General features: G+C 35.4%; 1 protein-coding gene across 3 annotated transcripts in view; it reads left to right on the plus strand.

The window, feature by feature from the left end:
• Nucleotides 1-12,086, plus strand: part of MTMR9 (myotubularin related protein 9) — a 63,070-nt gene extending 50,984 nt beyond the window's left edge. For all 3 annotated transcript variants that reach the window (XM_004766066.3, XM_013063302.2, XM_004766067.3), the window contains 2 exons: nt 233-384; nt 7,018-12,086. In XM_004766066.3, coding sequence (XP_004766123.1) covers nt 233-384; nt 7,018-7,181 — 316 coding nt within the window. In that variant the 3' untranslated portion in view covers nt 7,182-12,086. The remainder of the gene's footprint in view (nt 1-232; nt 385-7,017) is intronic.
• The last annotated feature ends 1,727 nt before the right edge of the window (nt 12,087-13,813 follow it).

The raw sequence follows: 13,813 nt of genomic DNA on the forward strand, positions 1-13,813 counted from the left end.
TTATTGTTTAACACTATGCCTAACATGACCAGATTCTGGTTTTATCCTTGTTTTATTACTGAGAGTTATAATGCTGGTTGGATTTTCTGACAAATACTGTCATCCTACAACATTTTATTCATCTGTTAAAAGTTTTAATATACACAGAGAAGAAACTGTCCTCTGGGAAGGAGCATTTAATGATGGTTGTTACCATGTAATTGCTTTAATGGCAGTTTTCTTCCTTAATCAGATGTAAGTTGAAGCTGCAGCAGAAGACGATGTCTCTGTGGTCTTGGGTCAATCGGCCTGGTGAACTGAGTAAGTTCACCAATCCTCTCTTTGAAGCCAACAATCTTGTCATCTGGCCTTCAGTTGCTCCACAGAGTCTTCAGCTATGGGAAGGTAAGCCGTGCATCTTTTGTAGACTTTTTATTGATGGTCAAGGATCCTCTCTGAACTGCCTCTGGATACCTGCTGTTGTTAACATTTGAAGATGGTGAGTGGACCTGAGCCTCAGAGCTCTATGTGATTGCTCTTTTTTTCTCAGTGTGGACATGGTTCTCTCTTTCACATATGTTATCTAGTCATACTTGTTTTGTTCAGCCCCCATTTCAGAAATAAACAGTGGTTATTCGATGGATACTGCTGTTAATATTGGACATTTTCCCTAGGTAGGAAGATACATTACTATTTTTAATTGTGACTAAAATTTACCAGCTTAACCATGTTTAGGTATACAGTTCATTCTTGTCAAGTATATTCCTGTTGTTACAAAACAGACCTCCAGAACTTTTCTTCTTGCAAATTTGAAACTCTCTACTCATTAAACAACTTCCCATTGCCCCTGGTAACTACCTTTCTGCTTTCTGTGTCTATGAGTTTGACAACTCTAGATACCTCATATGAGCGAAATCATACAGCGTTTGCCTTTTTGTGACTGACTTCTTTCACTTAACATAATGTCCTCAAGAGTCATCCATATTGTAGCCTGTGTCAGAATGTCTAAGGTTGAATAGTTTGCCATCATATGGGTTTACCACATTTTTTTTTAACCCATTCTTACACTGATGGGCACTTGGGTTGCTTCTACCTGTTGGCACACAGATGCACAAATATCTCTTCAAGACACTGCTTTTGATTTTTTGGGTTATGTACCCAGAAGTGGAATTGTTGGATCATATGATAATTCTGTTTAATTTTTAAGGAACCACCATACCATTTTCCATAACAGTTGCACCATTTTACAGTTCCACCAGCAGTGCATGAGGGTTTCAAATTCTCCACATCCTTGCCAACACTTCTTGTTTTTGGATCTTTTTCCCCCTTTGGGTATTCTCATTCTCATGGGTATTAGGGAAAGTACATGTGTAAAAAAGTTTGTAGGAATAAATTTTAAGCTCCAAGCAGATGGTTTCTGTTTCCGTTATTAAATAGCCATTAGGAAAGTTTACTTTGCTAAATGCAATAGAAGCGTTAATGAACCAGTTATTCTGGTAAGGTTCTATAAACATACATAATGTTTTCTATGCACTGATGTACATATCTCATTGTTCATGGGAACAGTAGTTCATACTTAATTTTCCAGTCCATTCTAAAGAAGGTATTTAACCTACATTAATTTTTCAGACTCCTGAAATTTATTTCCATAAATACCAAAGCTTGTTTTTAAAAATCTAACCAAAATCTAAAATATATTAGCCATCTATTAAACAAAGATTACAAAATGCCATTTCTTTTTAATCATTTTGAAGGTAATAAGTACATCTTTATTCATCTTTGTATTTTTGAAAGATTCATTTATTTATTTGAGGAAGGAGAGAGCATGAGCAGGGGGAGGGGCAGAGAAAAAGGGAGAGAAGAGAATCTCAAGCACACTCTTGTACTGAGCCCAGCACAGTGCTTGATCCCAGGACCCCAAGATCATGATCTCAACCAAAAGTCAGAGGCTTTACTGACTGAGCCACCCAGGCACCCCTCATCTTTGTATTAAACAGCACCAAGTATACACACACAGAATGCTAGCTGTTTGGTAATTGCCATAAATGTCAGTTATTATGCCACATTTTAATATGTTATGCCCACAAGGGCAATTCATATGTGGGAAACTGCTCTTTAACTGTAAAAGGGCCTCAGATTGCTTTGCTCTCTGAGTTTGAGACTGGGTCTCTGTCACTTATCTGTATGTCAGCTCTCACCTCTCATTCCTCTTGGCATATCTGTCATTAGCTGCCTTCCTTCCTCCTCGGTTTATGCTTCTAATCTTATCTGTTGAGGTGTTCCCAAGTTAGAGTTGTGAGAAAGCAGCCTCAGATAGTCTCCAGATTCTTGGAGTCTGAGCTTTAGTGCTTGGAAATTTCTGGCTGCTCAGAACTTCTCTTTGCCTCTTTCTCAATTGTTGTAGACAGTCACCTGTGCAGGATCAGTGATCTCTTCAATGAGACATTACAGCCAAACTTTTTGTTAAAGATTTCTGGGACAGTTTGCCTAGAAGCCACTGTCATGTTTAATATGTAAAGTAAGAGACTAGCTATTTGGGAGAAAAGCCATAATTGGAGTTGGATGGCCTAAGGGATGATTAAACTAGTTTTTACCAAACCTCATTGAGAGTTTAGAGATGAAGTGATTGGAGGAAATCTTGTTACATGAATGAATTCCTACCATTCCATTAAGAATAGAGTTGAGTTTCTGTATGTCTTTAGTGCCTCAGCTTAGAAATGGAAGAAATTCTGTGCAAGGTAAAATCTTCTCATAGTAGGTATATGGGTTGTATAATGAGATTACTCTTTGACCTTAAAATGTCTCTCTTCTGTTTATGTTTACATCATAGTTAACCATTAGTGTTAAGTAATTCCTGAATTGAAGAACAGGATTTCAAACACAGGCTTATATAATGGAAAAATCCACGAAGTTCAGTCTTCAAGCTATGCTTCTGTTTTCCCTTTCTGATGGAGAGTAACTTTATGGTTCTGGCAGATTGGTTTATAGAAAGTGTTTTAAAGAATCGTAAAACCTTCATGAACTTAACAGCTACTGACATATTACTGCCTGGGAAGTTTTTGTACCTCCTTATTTGAATGTCTTTAACCCATGATGTTGGGATGGTACAGTTAATGTAGATCTGTGCAGATGAGGAAATGTTTCCTTTTAGTCTATAATAAAAGGATAATTATTGGGGGCGCCTGGGTGGCTCAGTGGGTTAAGCCGCGCCTTCGGCTCAGGTCATGATCTCAGGGTCCTGGGATCGAGTCCCACATCGGGCTCTCTGCTCAGCAGGGAGCCTGCTTCCCTCTCTCTCTCTCTGCCTGCCTCTCTGTCTACTTGTGATCTCTCTCTGTCAAATAAATAAAATCTTTAAAAAAAAAAAAAGGATAATTATTGGGAAAAGAAGGATGTGCCTGTAGAATTAAAAGAGCACCTCTTAAGAGACAGAGCACTGAAGTTGAGGTTTTTATTATTTTCCTTGATTGAAGTGTAGTTGACATATAATTAGTTTCGGGTGTACAAAATAGTGATTCAACATTTACATACATTACACAGTGATCATCATGGTAAGTCTAGCTACAGCCTGTCACCATACAAAGTTGTTACACTGTTATTAACTCTAATACATTGCATCCCCATGTCTTATTTATAACTAGAATTTTGTGCCTTTTAATCCCCTCCTATTTTGTCCATCACCCCATCTCCCTCCCCTGTGGCAACTATCAAATTGTTCTCTGTATCTGTGAGTGTGGTTCTATTTTCTTTTGTTTGTTTGTTTTGGTTTTCATTTTTAGATTCCACATCTAAGTGAAATCATGTGGTATTTATTATTCTCATACCTGACTTATTTCACTTGGCGTAATACCATCTGGACTTACATATGTTGTTGCAAATAGGAAGATGTCATTTTTTTTTTTATGACTGGGTAGTATTCCATTGTGGTGTATATATACCACATCTTCTTTACCCATTCATCTGTTGGTGGATACTTAGGTTGCTTCCATACCTTGGCTATCATAAATAATGCTGCACTTAACATAAGGGTGCATTCTTTTGGAATTTGTGTCTTTATTTTCTTTGGATAAATACCCAGAAGTTGAAATGCTAGGTCATTTAGTAGTTTATGTTTAATATTATGAGGAATCTCCATACAGTTTTTCATATTGGCTACACAATTTTGCATTCCCACCAATAGTGCATGAGGTTTCCCTTTTCTCTGCATCCTTGCCAGTGGTTGTTATTTCTTGTCTTTTTGCCATTCTGACAGGTGTGAGCTAATATCTCATTGTGGTTTTTATTTGCATTTTACCCTGATAATTTGGGATGTTGAGCATCTTTTTGTGTGTCTCTTAGCCATCTATATATCTTCTTTGGAGAAATGTCTATTCAAGTCATATACCTTTTTTTTAATTGGATTTTTTTTAATGTTGAATTAAGTGATTCCTTTATATATTTTATAGCAACACTTTATCAGTTATATCATTTGAAAATAACCATTCAGTAGGTTGCTTTTTGTTTTGTTGATGGTTTCCTTCATTGTTTAAAAGCTTTTTAGTCATGGGGCACCTGGGTGGCTCATTTGTTAAGCGGCTGCCTTCGGCTTAGGTCATGATCCCGAGTTCCTGGGAGAGCCCCACTTAAGGCTCCCTGCTCAGTGGGGAGCCTCCTTCTCCCTCTCCCTCTGCCTGTTGCTCCCCCTGCTTGTGCTATGTCTCTCTCTTTCTCTCTCTCTCTGTCAAATAAATAAATAAAATCTTAAAAAAAAATTTAAAAAAAAAAGCTTTCCCTTTCTAGTCTGGGGCACCTGGGTGGCTCAGTCATTAAGTCTGCCTTTGGCTCAGGTCATGAGCCCGGGGTCCTGGCTTAAGGCCTACATCCCGCTCCCTGCTCGACAGGAAGCCTGCTTCTCCCTCTCCCACTCCCCCTGCTTGTATTCCCTCTCTCAATGTCTCTCTCTGTCAAATAAATAAATAAAATCTTTTATAAATAAATAAATCAATGAATGAATAAATAAAAGCTTTCTAGTCAGATGTCCCATTTGTTCACTTTTGGTTTTGTTAGCCTTTGCCTGAGGACACATATCCAAAAAATTCCTGCTAAGACTGATGTCAAAAAATACTGCCTATGCTTTCCTCTAGGAGTTTTATCACTTCTGTTCTTACCTTTAAATCTTTAATCCATTGTGAGCTTATTTTTCATATGATATAAGAAAGTGGTCCAGTACATTGTTTTGCATGTAGCTGTCCAGTTTTCCCAGCATCATTTATTGAAGAGACCATCTTTTCTCCACTCTATATTCTTGCCTCCTTTGTTGAAGAGTTGACTGTGTAAATAGGGGCTTATTGCTGGACTCTATTCTGTTTTGTTGATCAATGTGTCTGCTTTTGTGCTGTTAACATATTGTTTTGTTGGTCACTGTAGCTTTGTAATGTATATTGAAATCAGGGAAGGTGAAATCAGCTTTGTTCTTTTCTCAAGATTGCTTTGGCTATTTGGGGTCTTTTGTGTTTTCATACAGATTTTAGGATTATTTGTTCTATTTCTGTGAAAAATGCCTTTTGATAGGGATTGCATTGAATGTGGAGATACTTTGAGTAGTATGGGCATTTTAACAATATTCTTCCGGTCCATGAGCATGGTATATCTTCCCATTTATTTGTGCTGTCTTCAGTTTATCAATATCTTAGTTCTTTTACCTCTTTGGTGAAAGCTTGTCCTCCTATTCATAGGGTTTTTTATGCAACTATAAATGGAATTTTTTATCTTTTAATTTCTCTGGTAGTTCATTATTACTGTATAAAAATGTGGGTTTATGTGTATTTTATATCCTTCAACTTTACTGAATTTACTAGTTTCAATAGTTCTTTGGTGGAGTCTTCAGGATTTTTTTATATATAATATTATATCATCTGCAGATAGTGGCAGTTTTACTTTTTTTCCAATTTGAGAGCCTTTTATATCTTTTTCTTGTCTGATTTCTGGGCTAGGATCTCCAATACTGTGTTGAATAAAAGTGTTAGTAAGAGTAGGCCTCCTTATCTTATCTGTGATCTGGAGGAAAAGCTTTCAGCTTTTCACTGTTGTGTATGTTAGCTGTTGGTTTGTCATACACGGCCTTTGTAACCAGTTTGTTGTGAGTTTTTAATCATAAATGAATACTGAATTTTATCAAATGCTTTGTCTGCATCTATTGAGATGATCACTTGGTTTTATCCTTGTTTTTGTTAATGTGGTATATTGTGTTGATTTGTGGGTATTGAACCATGCTGGCATCCCTAGAATAAATCCTGCTTGATGGTGTATGATGCTTTTCATGTATTGTTGAATTCAGTTTGCTGATATTTTATTCAGGATTGTTGCATCTAGTTTCATCTGGGTTATTGGCCTACAATTTTTTGTTTGTTTGTTTGTTTGTTTGCACTGTGTTTATTTGGTTTTGGTATCAGGGTAATGCTGGCCTCATGGAATGAGTTTGGAAACATTCCTTCCACTTCATCTTTTTGGAGTAGTTTGAAGAGAATAAGTATTAACTCTTCTCCAAATGTTTGGTAGAATTCACCTGTGAAGCCATCTGGTCCCAAGCTTTTGTTTGTTGGGAAGTTTAGGTTTTTAAATGAAATGTTTATGGTTCAGCTGTTGCCTTAACTGTCACTTTTGTAGTGAAAGTGATTTTATAGATATATAAGGTCCTACAGGTCTGAGTAAAGATCTATAATTGAAACAAAAAAAAGATTTGTATTGTGGAACTGGAAAATTTATGGCATTGTAAGTTACCAGCTTACTTATAATCCTGGATATATCAGAGAATAGTGTTTTAATTCATTTCATAATTTTGTGGGGGGGGGGTTGAAGAATGAAAATTATGTACAAAGAAATAGTGATGTTTAGTGTATTTAGTTACACTTTCAGTACCTCAAGATACTTGCCTATTTCAGAGTATAATAAAATATAGAAGCGAAATGTTAAAAAAAAAAGAATATATCATATATGGAATAATGTTAATCCATTGTATGTACCTTTTTGCCTTCTGTCTTCCTTTACTGGATTCAATAGGTATTTTCCTACGTTGGAACAGATCCTCCAAGTATTTGGATGAAGCATATGAAGAAATGGTTAACATCATTGAATATAACAAGGAATTACAGGCAAAAGTAAATGTACTTAGGAGGCAGTTGGCAGAACTGGAAACTGAGGATGGAATGCAGGAGAGTCCCTGAAAAGTCTCCCCACAACCTGCATAAATAAGGACCTTCCAGGACCTGAATCCCACCTCTCTCTCCCTTGGCCTTCAGTTCACTTTTACACCGTGAACGGAAGCCTTGAACATAAGGCTTTAGATGTGAGAACCCTCTAATATAGTGGATTTCTCAATACTTTATGAATGAAACTTACTGTAATTACTCATGATTCATGTGGCTTGTTAGGCCTCTCTACTTTGGGAGCAGAAAGGAGGTGCTAGTCATTTTATTTTATGTGAAACAGGTGACCTATTTAATGCCATTTGTGTTATATGCCATTTAATCCTAAAATTTTTTCTGTGTCTATTTTCCAAACAGTGCTCCAGACCAGTCAAGGATATGATTAATCTCTTTAGGGAATATCTGTTAGTTTTAAAAAAGATCAGACTTTTAAACACTCCAAATACAGAAATATTTTTCAAAACTGAAATGGTTGATAAACCAAGAATTTTGTGATTAACATGCTATTTCCAACACCTGTGCCCTTCTCTTTAAAATAGCTTTGGATTAACAAAGCTGAATTCATTCTCATTCTGGTTTGTCAAGAAAGAAAAATCTGAATATTTATTCAAGGTAAATATTTTTACAAGGATTATAGTATAATCCTCTGATATTTACATTAAGAAGTAAATTTTAACAGTAGACAGTAAAAGTATGTGCAATATAGAAATAAAGTAGGTCTTTGTTACTGATACAGTATCGTTACTGTTGAATTGGTTTTTCACCATACATATTAAATGCGTATCAAATGCTGGATATCCCATTAAACCATCATTTAGGATAGATGTTAGTTTATTGTAATTAAGCTACAAATACGGTTTCCTTAAACCAGAAATGCACTGCCCTTGTCCGAAGTTCTTACTGTACTGTTTCATGTATCTATATGTGTTAAGTTTTATTAAGTTATGTTTTATTTTTAAGTATTCAAAGAGTTTACTGATACTAAGCTTAAACCTTTCATGTTGGCCTGAGCCTTTTGAAAATTTATCTCGACTCTGCTGATTTGTTCATTATATGTTAGGCAAATCTAATTAAAGTAGAGGTGAAAGTTTATGAACATGACAAAGCTATGTTTTAAACTGCAGAAACAGATTGAAATGTTTAAATGTTATGACCATATTTATGCTATGCTAGTTTATGCCTGCTACGCTGAAAATCTGTGGTTCAGTGCTTTCTATATACATTTCTGTTTTGTGGCACTGTTCATTTTAATAAATACTATCAATTTTAGTTTTCTATTAAAAGGATAGTCAAAGAATAAATGTTTAATACCATTTCCACCCCATCTGTTTATAGCCATTTCAGTGTAAAGCATACCAAAACTGAACCCTGCTTTAGAGTTATATATTGAGCTAAAAATATAATTCAAAAAAATATCTAGTTTAGCATAATCTATGGCCACATTCAGACACCTTAGAAAATAGCAAATACTTTCCTTCTCCAGTTGCCCAGGCTTCATCTTTTTTGTTTCCTTGGACTGGTAGCAAAAGGCTTGGACAACAACAACACGTATCAGAACCCTCCTTTGGTATATTTGCCTGCCTTCTTCTCTAAGCTCAGATTTACTCTTGACTTTTTTTCTTGGCTATAGTTATGAGTCTTTAGGCATTAAAGCCCTCACAAAAGGCTACAGCAAGGAGCAAAGGAGATCTTGCTATTGATATCTCCATGTTGTGTGAAATGTTTATATTAATATTTTAAAATAGGAAATACTCTAGCTTTTTTATCACCCCTTAATCACTTGCTACATTTGTTCATGCTGCTGATCCTTTTGTTTGCTCCTGTTTTTGTCTCAAAAATAGATAGGAAGGAGCCCTTCTCAGTTAACGGACCCATATGGAAAACTATTGAGAGTTTTGTTTTGTTATTGTTTTTAGCGATTCTTTAGAAATAACTCCCACTGGTGACATAGGCCATTGGGCTTCCATGGATAAGGGCTTTTATTAGGCTTGGTCATGGAGAAATTGTACGCCATCAATTTAAACCTGTCTTCCTGATGAATGTTTTATGTGTGAGACAGAGTCCAATAATAGCATAGTGTTTCTTTTTCTTTTATTGAGGCAGCAATCTTAAGCTATTTGGACAAGTTTTGCATTTTAGTATTAATTTATAATTCAGGATTGTGCAAATCTCAGTTCTGTTTATAGGTCATAAAGACGAACTTTGATATCAGTGCATTTTCAAAGGGGACATTAATAATGCAAATATTAGGGTTTTCCCAAACTCAAGAACTGTGTCAAAGGTGCGTTATCAATATACTTTAAAGAGGGATTTTGTAATACTATGAAGTTACCCATTCCTTGGATGAGAAGAATACATAAAATGGATATACTCATGAGAAGATACTTGTTAAACATTAAGTTTGGAGAATTACCTTTGATAAATGTGGCTTTAAAAACTTGAATTTAGAGAGTGTGGCAGAATTAGTGAGCAAATGAATTACCCCGTAGGAGCCAATAATAATCAAGCGAGATATAATCAAGTATATATATATATTAGGCATCTTATGTATTCATTTGTAGTAAAGGCTGGTTTATACTTTAGGGATGCGAAAGTAGGTCCTACAGAGAATATTCTGAAAATAAAAAAGATTGCTATAGTCTTCTGTTGGCAATACAGGGATCCTTAGATTTTAAATTAACAATTTTTTTTAGAAACCACAAGAACATAGTTGGTTGATTATATTAAGATTTTGAAACATTTTGGGTGGTAAGACTTTTCAGTTAATTAATTGCTTGGTCAAGATTTTCATTCTGGTTTTATTAAATGAGAAGAAAACAAGCAGAAACTATAAAATCTAGTAGGATTAAAACAACCTATAAATATATTTTATTTCTAAGAGAAATTAGGCATTTAAAACAAGATTTTAAAGTGATTTTTGGGAAAACTTTGGAAGACAACAGTTAGTCATTTCAGATCCCATACAGGTAATTTAAAAGCTTTCTTTGAATTCTGTGGCCTCATTTACAGAGGTGATATGTCATTGCTTTTCATTTTAAATGATGAAATTTAGTGACATTTTAGTCTTTGATTCACTCAGTATTTACACTAAATTAAAAAAATCAGTATCATGGAAAAGGTCTGATCAATAGTTTGTCTCTTGAAGTGAAAAAATAGAAGGAACATTTTGCTGTACTTAAAAAAAACAATCTGCAGGGTGCCTGGGTGGCTCAGGTCATGATCCCAGGGTTCTGGGATCAAGTCCCATGTTGGGCTCCCTGCTCAGCCAGGAGCCTGCTTGTCCCTCTCCCTGCTGCTCATGCTATCTCTCTTTCTCTCTCTCTCTCTCTAATTAATTAATTAAAATAAATTAAAATCTGCTTAGTAGAGATGTAATTCTTGTAGTTGATCTGGTTTTGAAATCAGCTATTTTAACTATCAGTTTTAACCAGGTCATCAGATTCACTTATTATCAGACCCCAATCTGAGGCAAAATCTTGGTATTCATCCATATCCAGATTTAATGAGTTAAAAACTACAAGAGGCTATAACGAGCACCCTTTATCAGAAAGTTATTTCCTGGACCAAAAAGGGGGCAAATTTTAGAGTACTTGATTCCCTGTCCTGGAAGTTTCAAAATTTACCAGAGAAGGAAGTCATTCAGTACATCTGATACAGGTTTATTATACCTCAAGACAACATAGATTGGTTATTTATTATTCTTTAATGTGGGTTAGATCTTTTCCCCCTCCAGAGCTGGTATCCTAAGTTATTACCAGATAGTATTTTTATGTAATTTACCATCTTAACAAAAAACATTTAAAGACTAATTCCTCCATTAATATTTATTCTCAGACGATATGAAATGCTAATTTCCTTACAGTGTCAGTTTCTGATTTGTTATTCCTTGAGTAAACTATTTCTACCATCGCTGAGTCTTTATATCATGTCCACAGCATCTTCTTCCTTTAAACCAATAGCTCAGATGAGACCCTGTGAAACTGTAGGATGAGGTTTTGGAAAGTTTGAACTTCTTATCTAAATTCCCCTTAAGAAAGTCCTGTTTTTGAACTCTGTTGTGGAACTGTAGTTTATGCTTAATTTAGTGAAAAATAGTGGGGGTCACTATAGACACTACATTGTCCTGAAAACTAATTCTTGATGAAAGCTTCCTGATGTTTAGAAACATTCTGTTTAGCGATCTTTGAGTATACAGATTAACTGTATCAGTAATTTGTAATAAAAAGTTGTGCAGCACTGCCTGTGTCTCTGCCCAAGACATTTTCCATTTGCTTCACTTTTAAAATGCGTATATCTTTGGAGACATGGATTATTCTACACAAATACACTGAGTTCTGTTGTTTAGCATCCTTATAGATCTGTTACCATCTACACTAAAAATGTACTTGCACAATTTAGTAATATTAAAAAAAAGAATATGTCTTTCTTCAATAGCCGGGTATTTGGATTGTATTCTTGATATATTTGAATGTGACTCTTGGATTTAAGTATGCTATTATTCATGTCTTACATAATAAAATTGCACTGTATGACAAATATGTGTATAATGTATGCTTTGCTAAAACCTCAGAGTGCTGTAATGGACAGGTTTCTATTATGTGAACCTGTCTATATATAGTCTTAGGGAAGAATTCTAAACTTTTTAAAGTCTCTGTAACATTTTAATATTATTTGTAATGTTCCCTATGTGATCAGTTCAGTTATGTCCTGAAACTGGAATCACTCATGGTGAGTTGGCTGCTTTGTCAGGCTTGGTTTACTTAATCATGAAACAGTCTTGTTGAACATGGAACTGTTATCCTAGTATATAAGATGTGTGTGGTGTGCTCTCTGTCTCAGAGGACTGTTGCAAAGATGCTAGTGTTAAATGTCTATAGACAGTGGTAATAAAATTTGAATATATTCAAATGCTGGTAAATTAAATCTATCGACTGACTTTAATTTTTTTTCAAATATCTATGAAGGTTTTGGCAGTATCTCAAAACTGCTATATATAAACCTTATATTTTGAAAAAAGTCAGAGCCACTAAAACATTGCAAAATAGTACAATGATCTCCCATAAACTGTTCAACTTGACTGAATAATTAATATTTATCACCTTTGACTTGACACTCCTGATTGTGTGTGTGTATTATTGCTATTATTTTGCTGAAAAATTTGAGGTTAAGCTACAGACCTCATGACCTTTCTACATAAATATTTCAAAGATATCTCTCAAGATTTACGAGTATATATTTATGCATTCTGTTTACTTAGTTCATATCACCATGAATAAATCAATGAAGGAAAAGGGAAAGCTCTCTGTTAGACTAAATAGCCAACTATGAAACATAGAAGAATGACAAAATTAGAAAGTCACTATTTGGCAGCCACTGCAGTAATAATTGATGTAGGCAGTCATCATCTGTGGGTGCTAAAACTGGCAGGTGAGTTTTTAAGGGAAAGCATATAGTCTCAAAGTATCTTTCCTTAAAATGCTAGTTAGAAAGGGGGAAAATAGTAACTTTACAGTGAAGGAACCAGGCAGATATCACCTTATCCAAGCACAATTAACATTACTAGTTATGGTACATACCAACATCATGGATCATAAATACTAAGAGCAATGTATCACTTTTGTGGCAGTTTAGGATTTTTTTTTAAAGACTTTATTCATTTATTAGAGTGAGTGAGTGAGGGGGAATGTGGGGGGAGAGGGATGAGAGACTGCACTGAGCACAGAGCCTGATGTGGGCTTGATCCCAGGACCCTGAGACCACAACTTAAAACCAAGAGTCAGATGCTTAACTGAGCCACCCAGGCACCCCTTTTGTGGCATTTTTGTAAAAACAAACCAGGAAAGCACAACATGGTTCTAATTATAAGGACGCATCAGGCCAGCTTAAATCGGGGGACCTTCTACAAGATAACTGGTCTGTTTGAATTTTACAGAAGAAAATTCTTCAATTACAGAAGAAAACTTACAAAGTTTTTGTAAGTTTGAACTTACTTCAAAAATTTTAAGAACTCAGGGCGCCTGGGTGGCTCAGTCATTAAGCATCTGCCTTTGGCTCAGGTCATGATCTCAGGGTCCTGGGATCGAGCCCCGCATCAGGCTCTCTGCTCAGTGGGGAGTCTGCTTCTCCCTCTCCCACTCTTCCACTGTGTTCCCTCTCTCGCTGTCTCTCTCTGTCAAATAAATAAATAAAATCTTTAAAAAAATTTTTTTAAGAACTCAAAGTGAACAGAAAACAGTAGTTGACATTCATACAGAGCTATAAAATTAAAAAGAAAATATCTCAGCTGATGAAAATTACCCCCCAACATGAAACATTGAACAGAAGAAAACTGACACACATTCCAAAAGGAATAAATACTTTTAAGGAAAACTCCAGATATGATATGAGAAAACACCTCAAGTGATAAACTACAAAACTTAGAACAGAAGTGAATGAAAAACAAAGCAGGAAAAGAGAAAACAAGAGTTGAATAAACTCCGGAAAGAATCTGAGGAATTAAGACAAAGTCATCTTTGAAATTACAAGGTCCTTGAGGGAGAACAGGTTCAACTGAAAGTGTACAAAAGATAATAAAAAGTTTGAAAGGACAGAGTGAAAATTTTTAAAATAAGTGAAAAGAGTCACAGAGAAAGAGTTCAACATAGAGGCCT

Source organism: Mustela putorius, unplaced genomic scaffold, assembly GCF_011764305.1.
Source record: "Mustela putorius furo isolate JIRA1106 unplaced genomic scaffold, ASM1176430v1.1 tig00000242_pilon_pilon_pilon, whole genome shotgun sequence".
Lineage (NCBI taxonomy): Eukaryota > Metazoa > Chordata > Mammalia > Carnivora > Mustelidae > Mustela > Mustela putorius.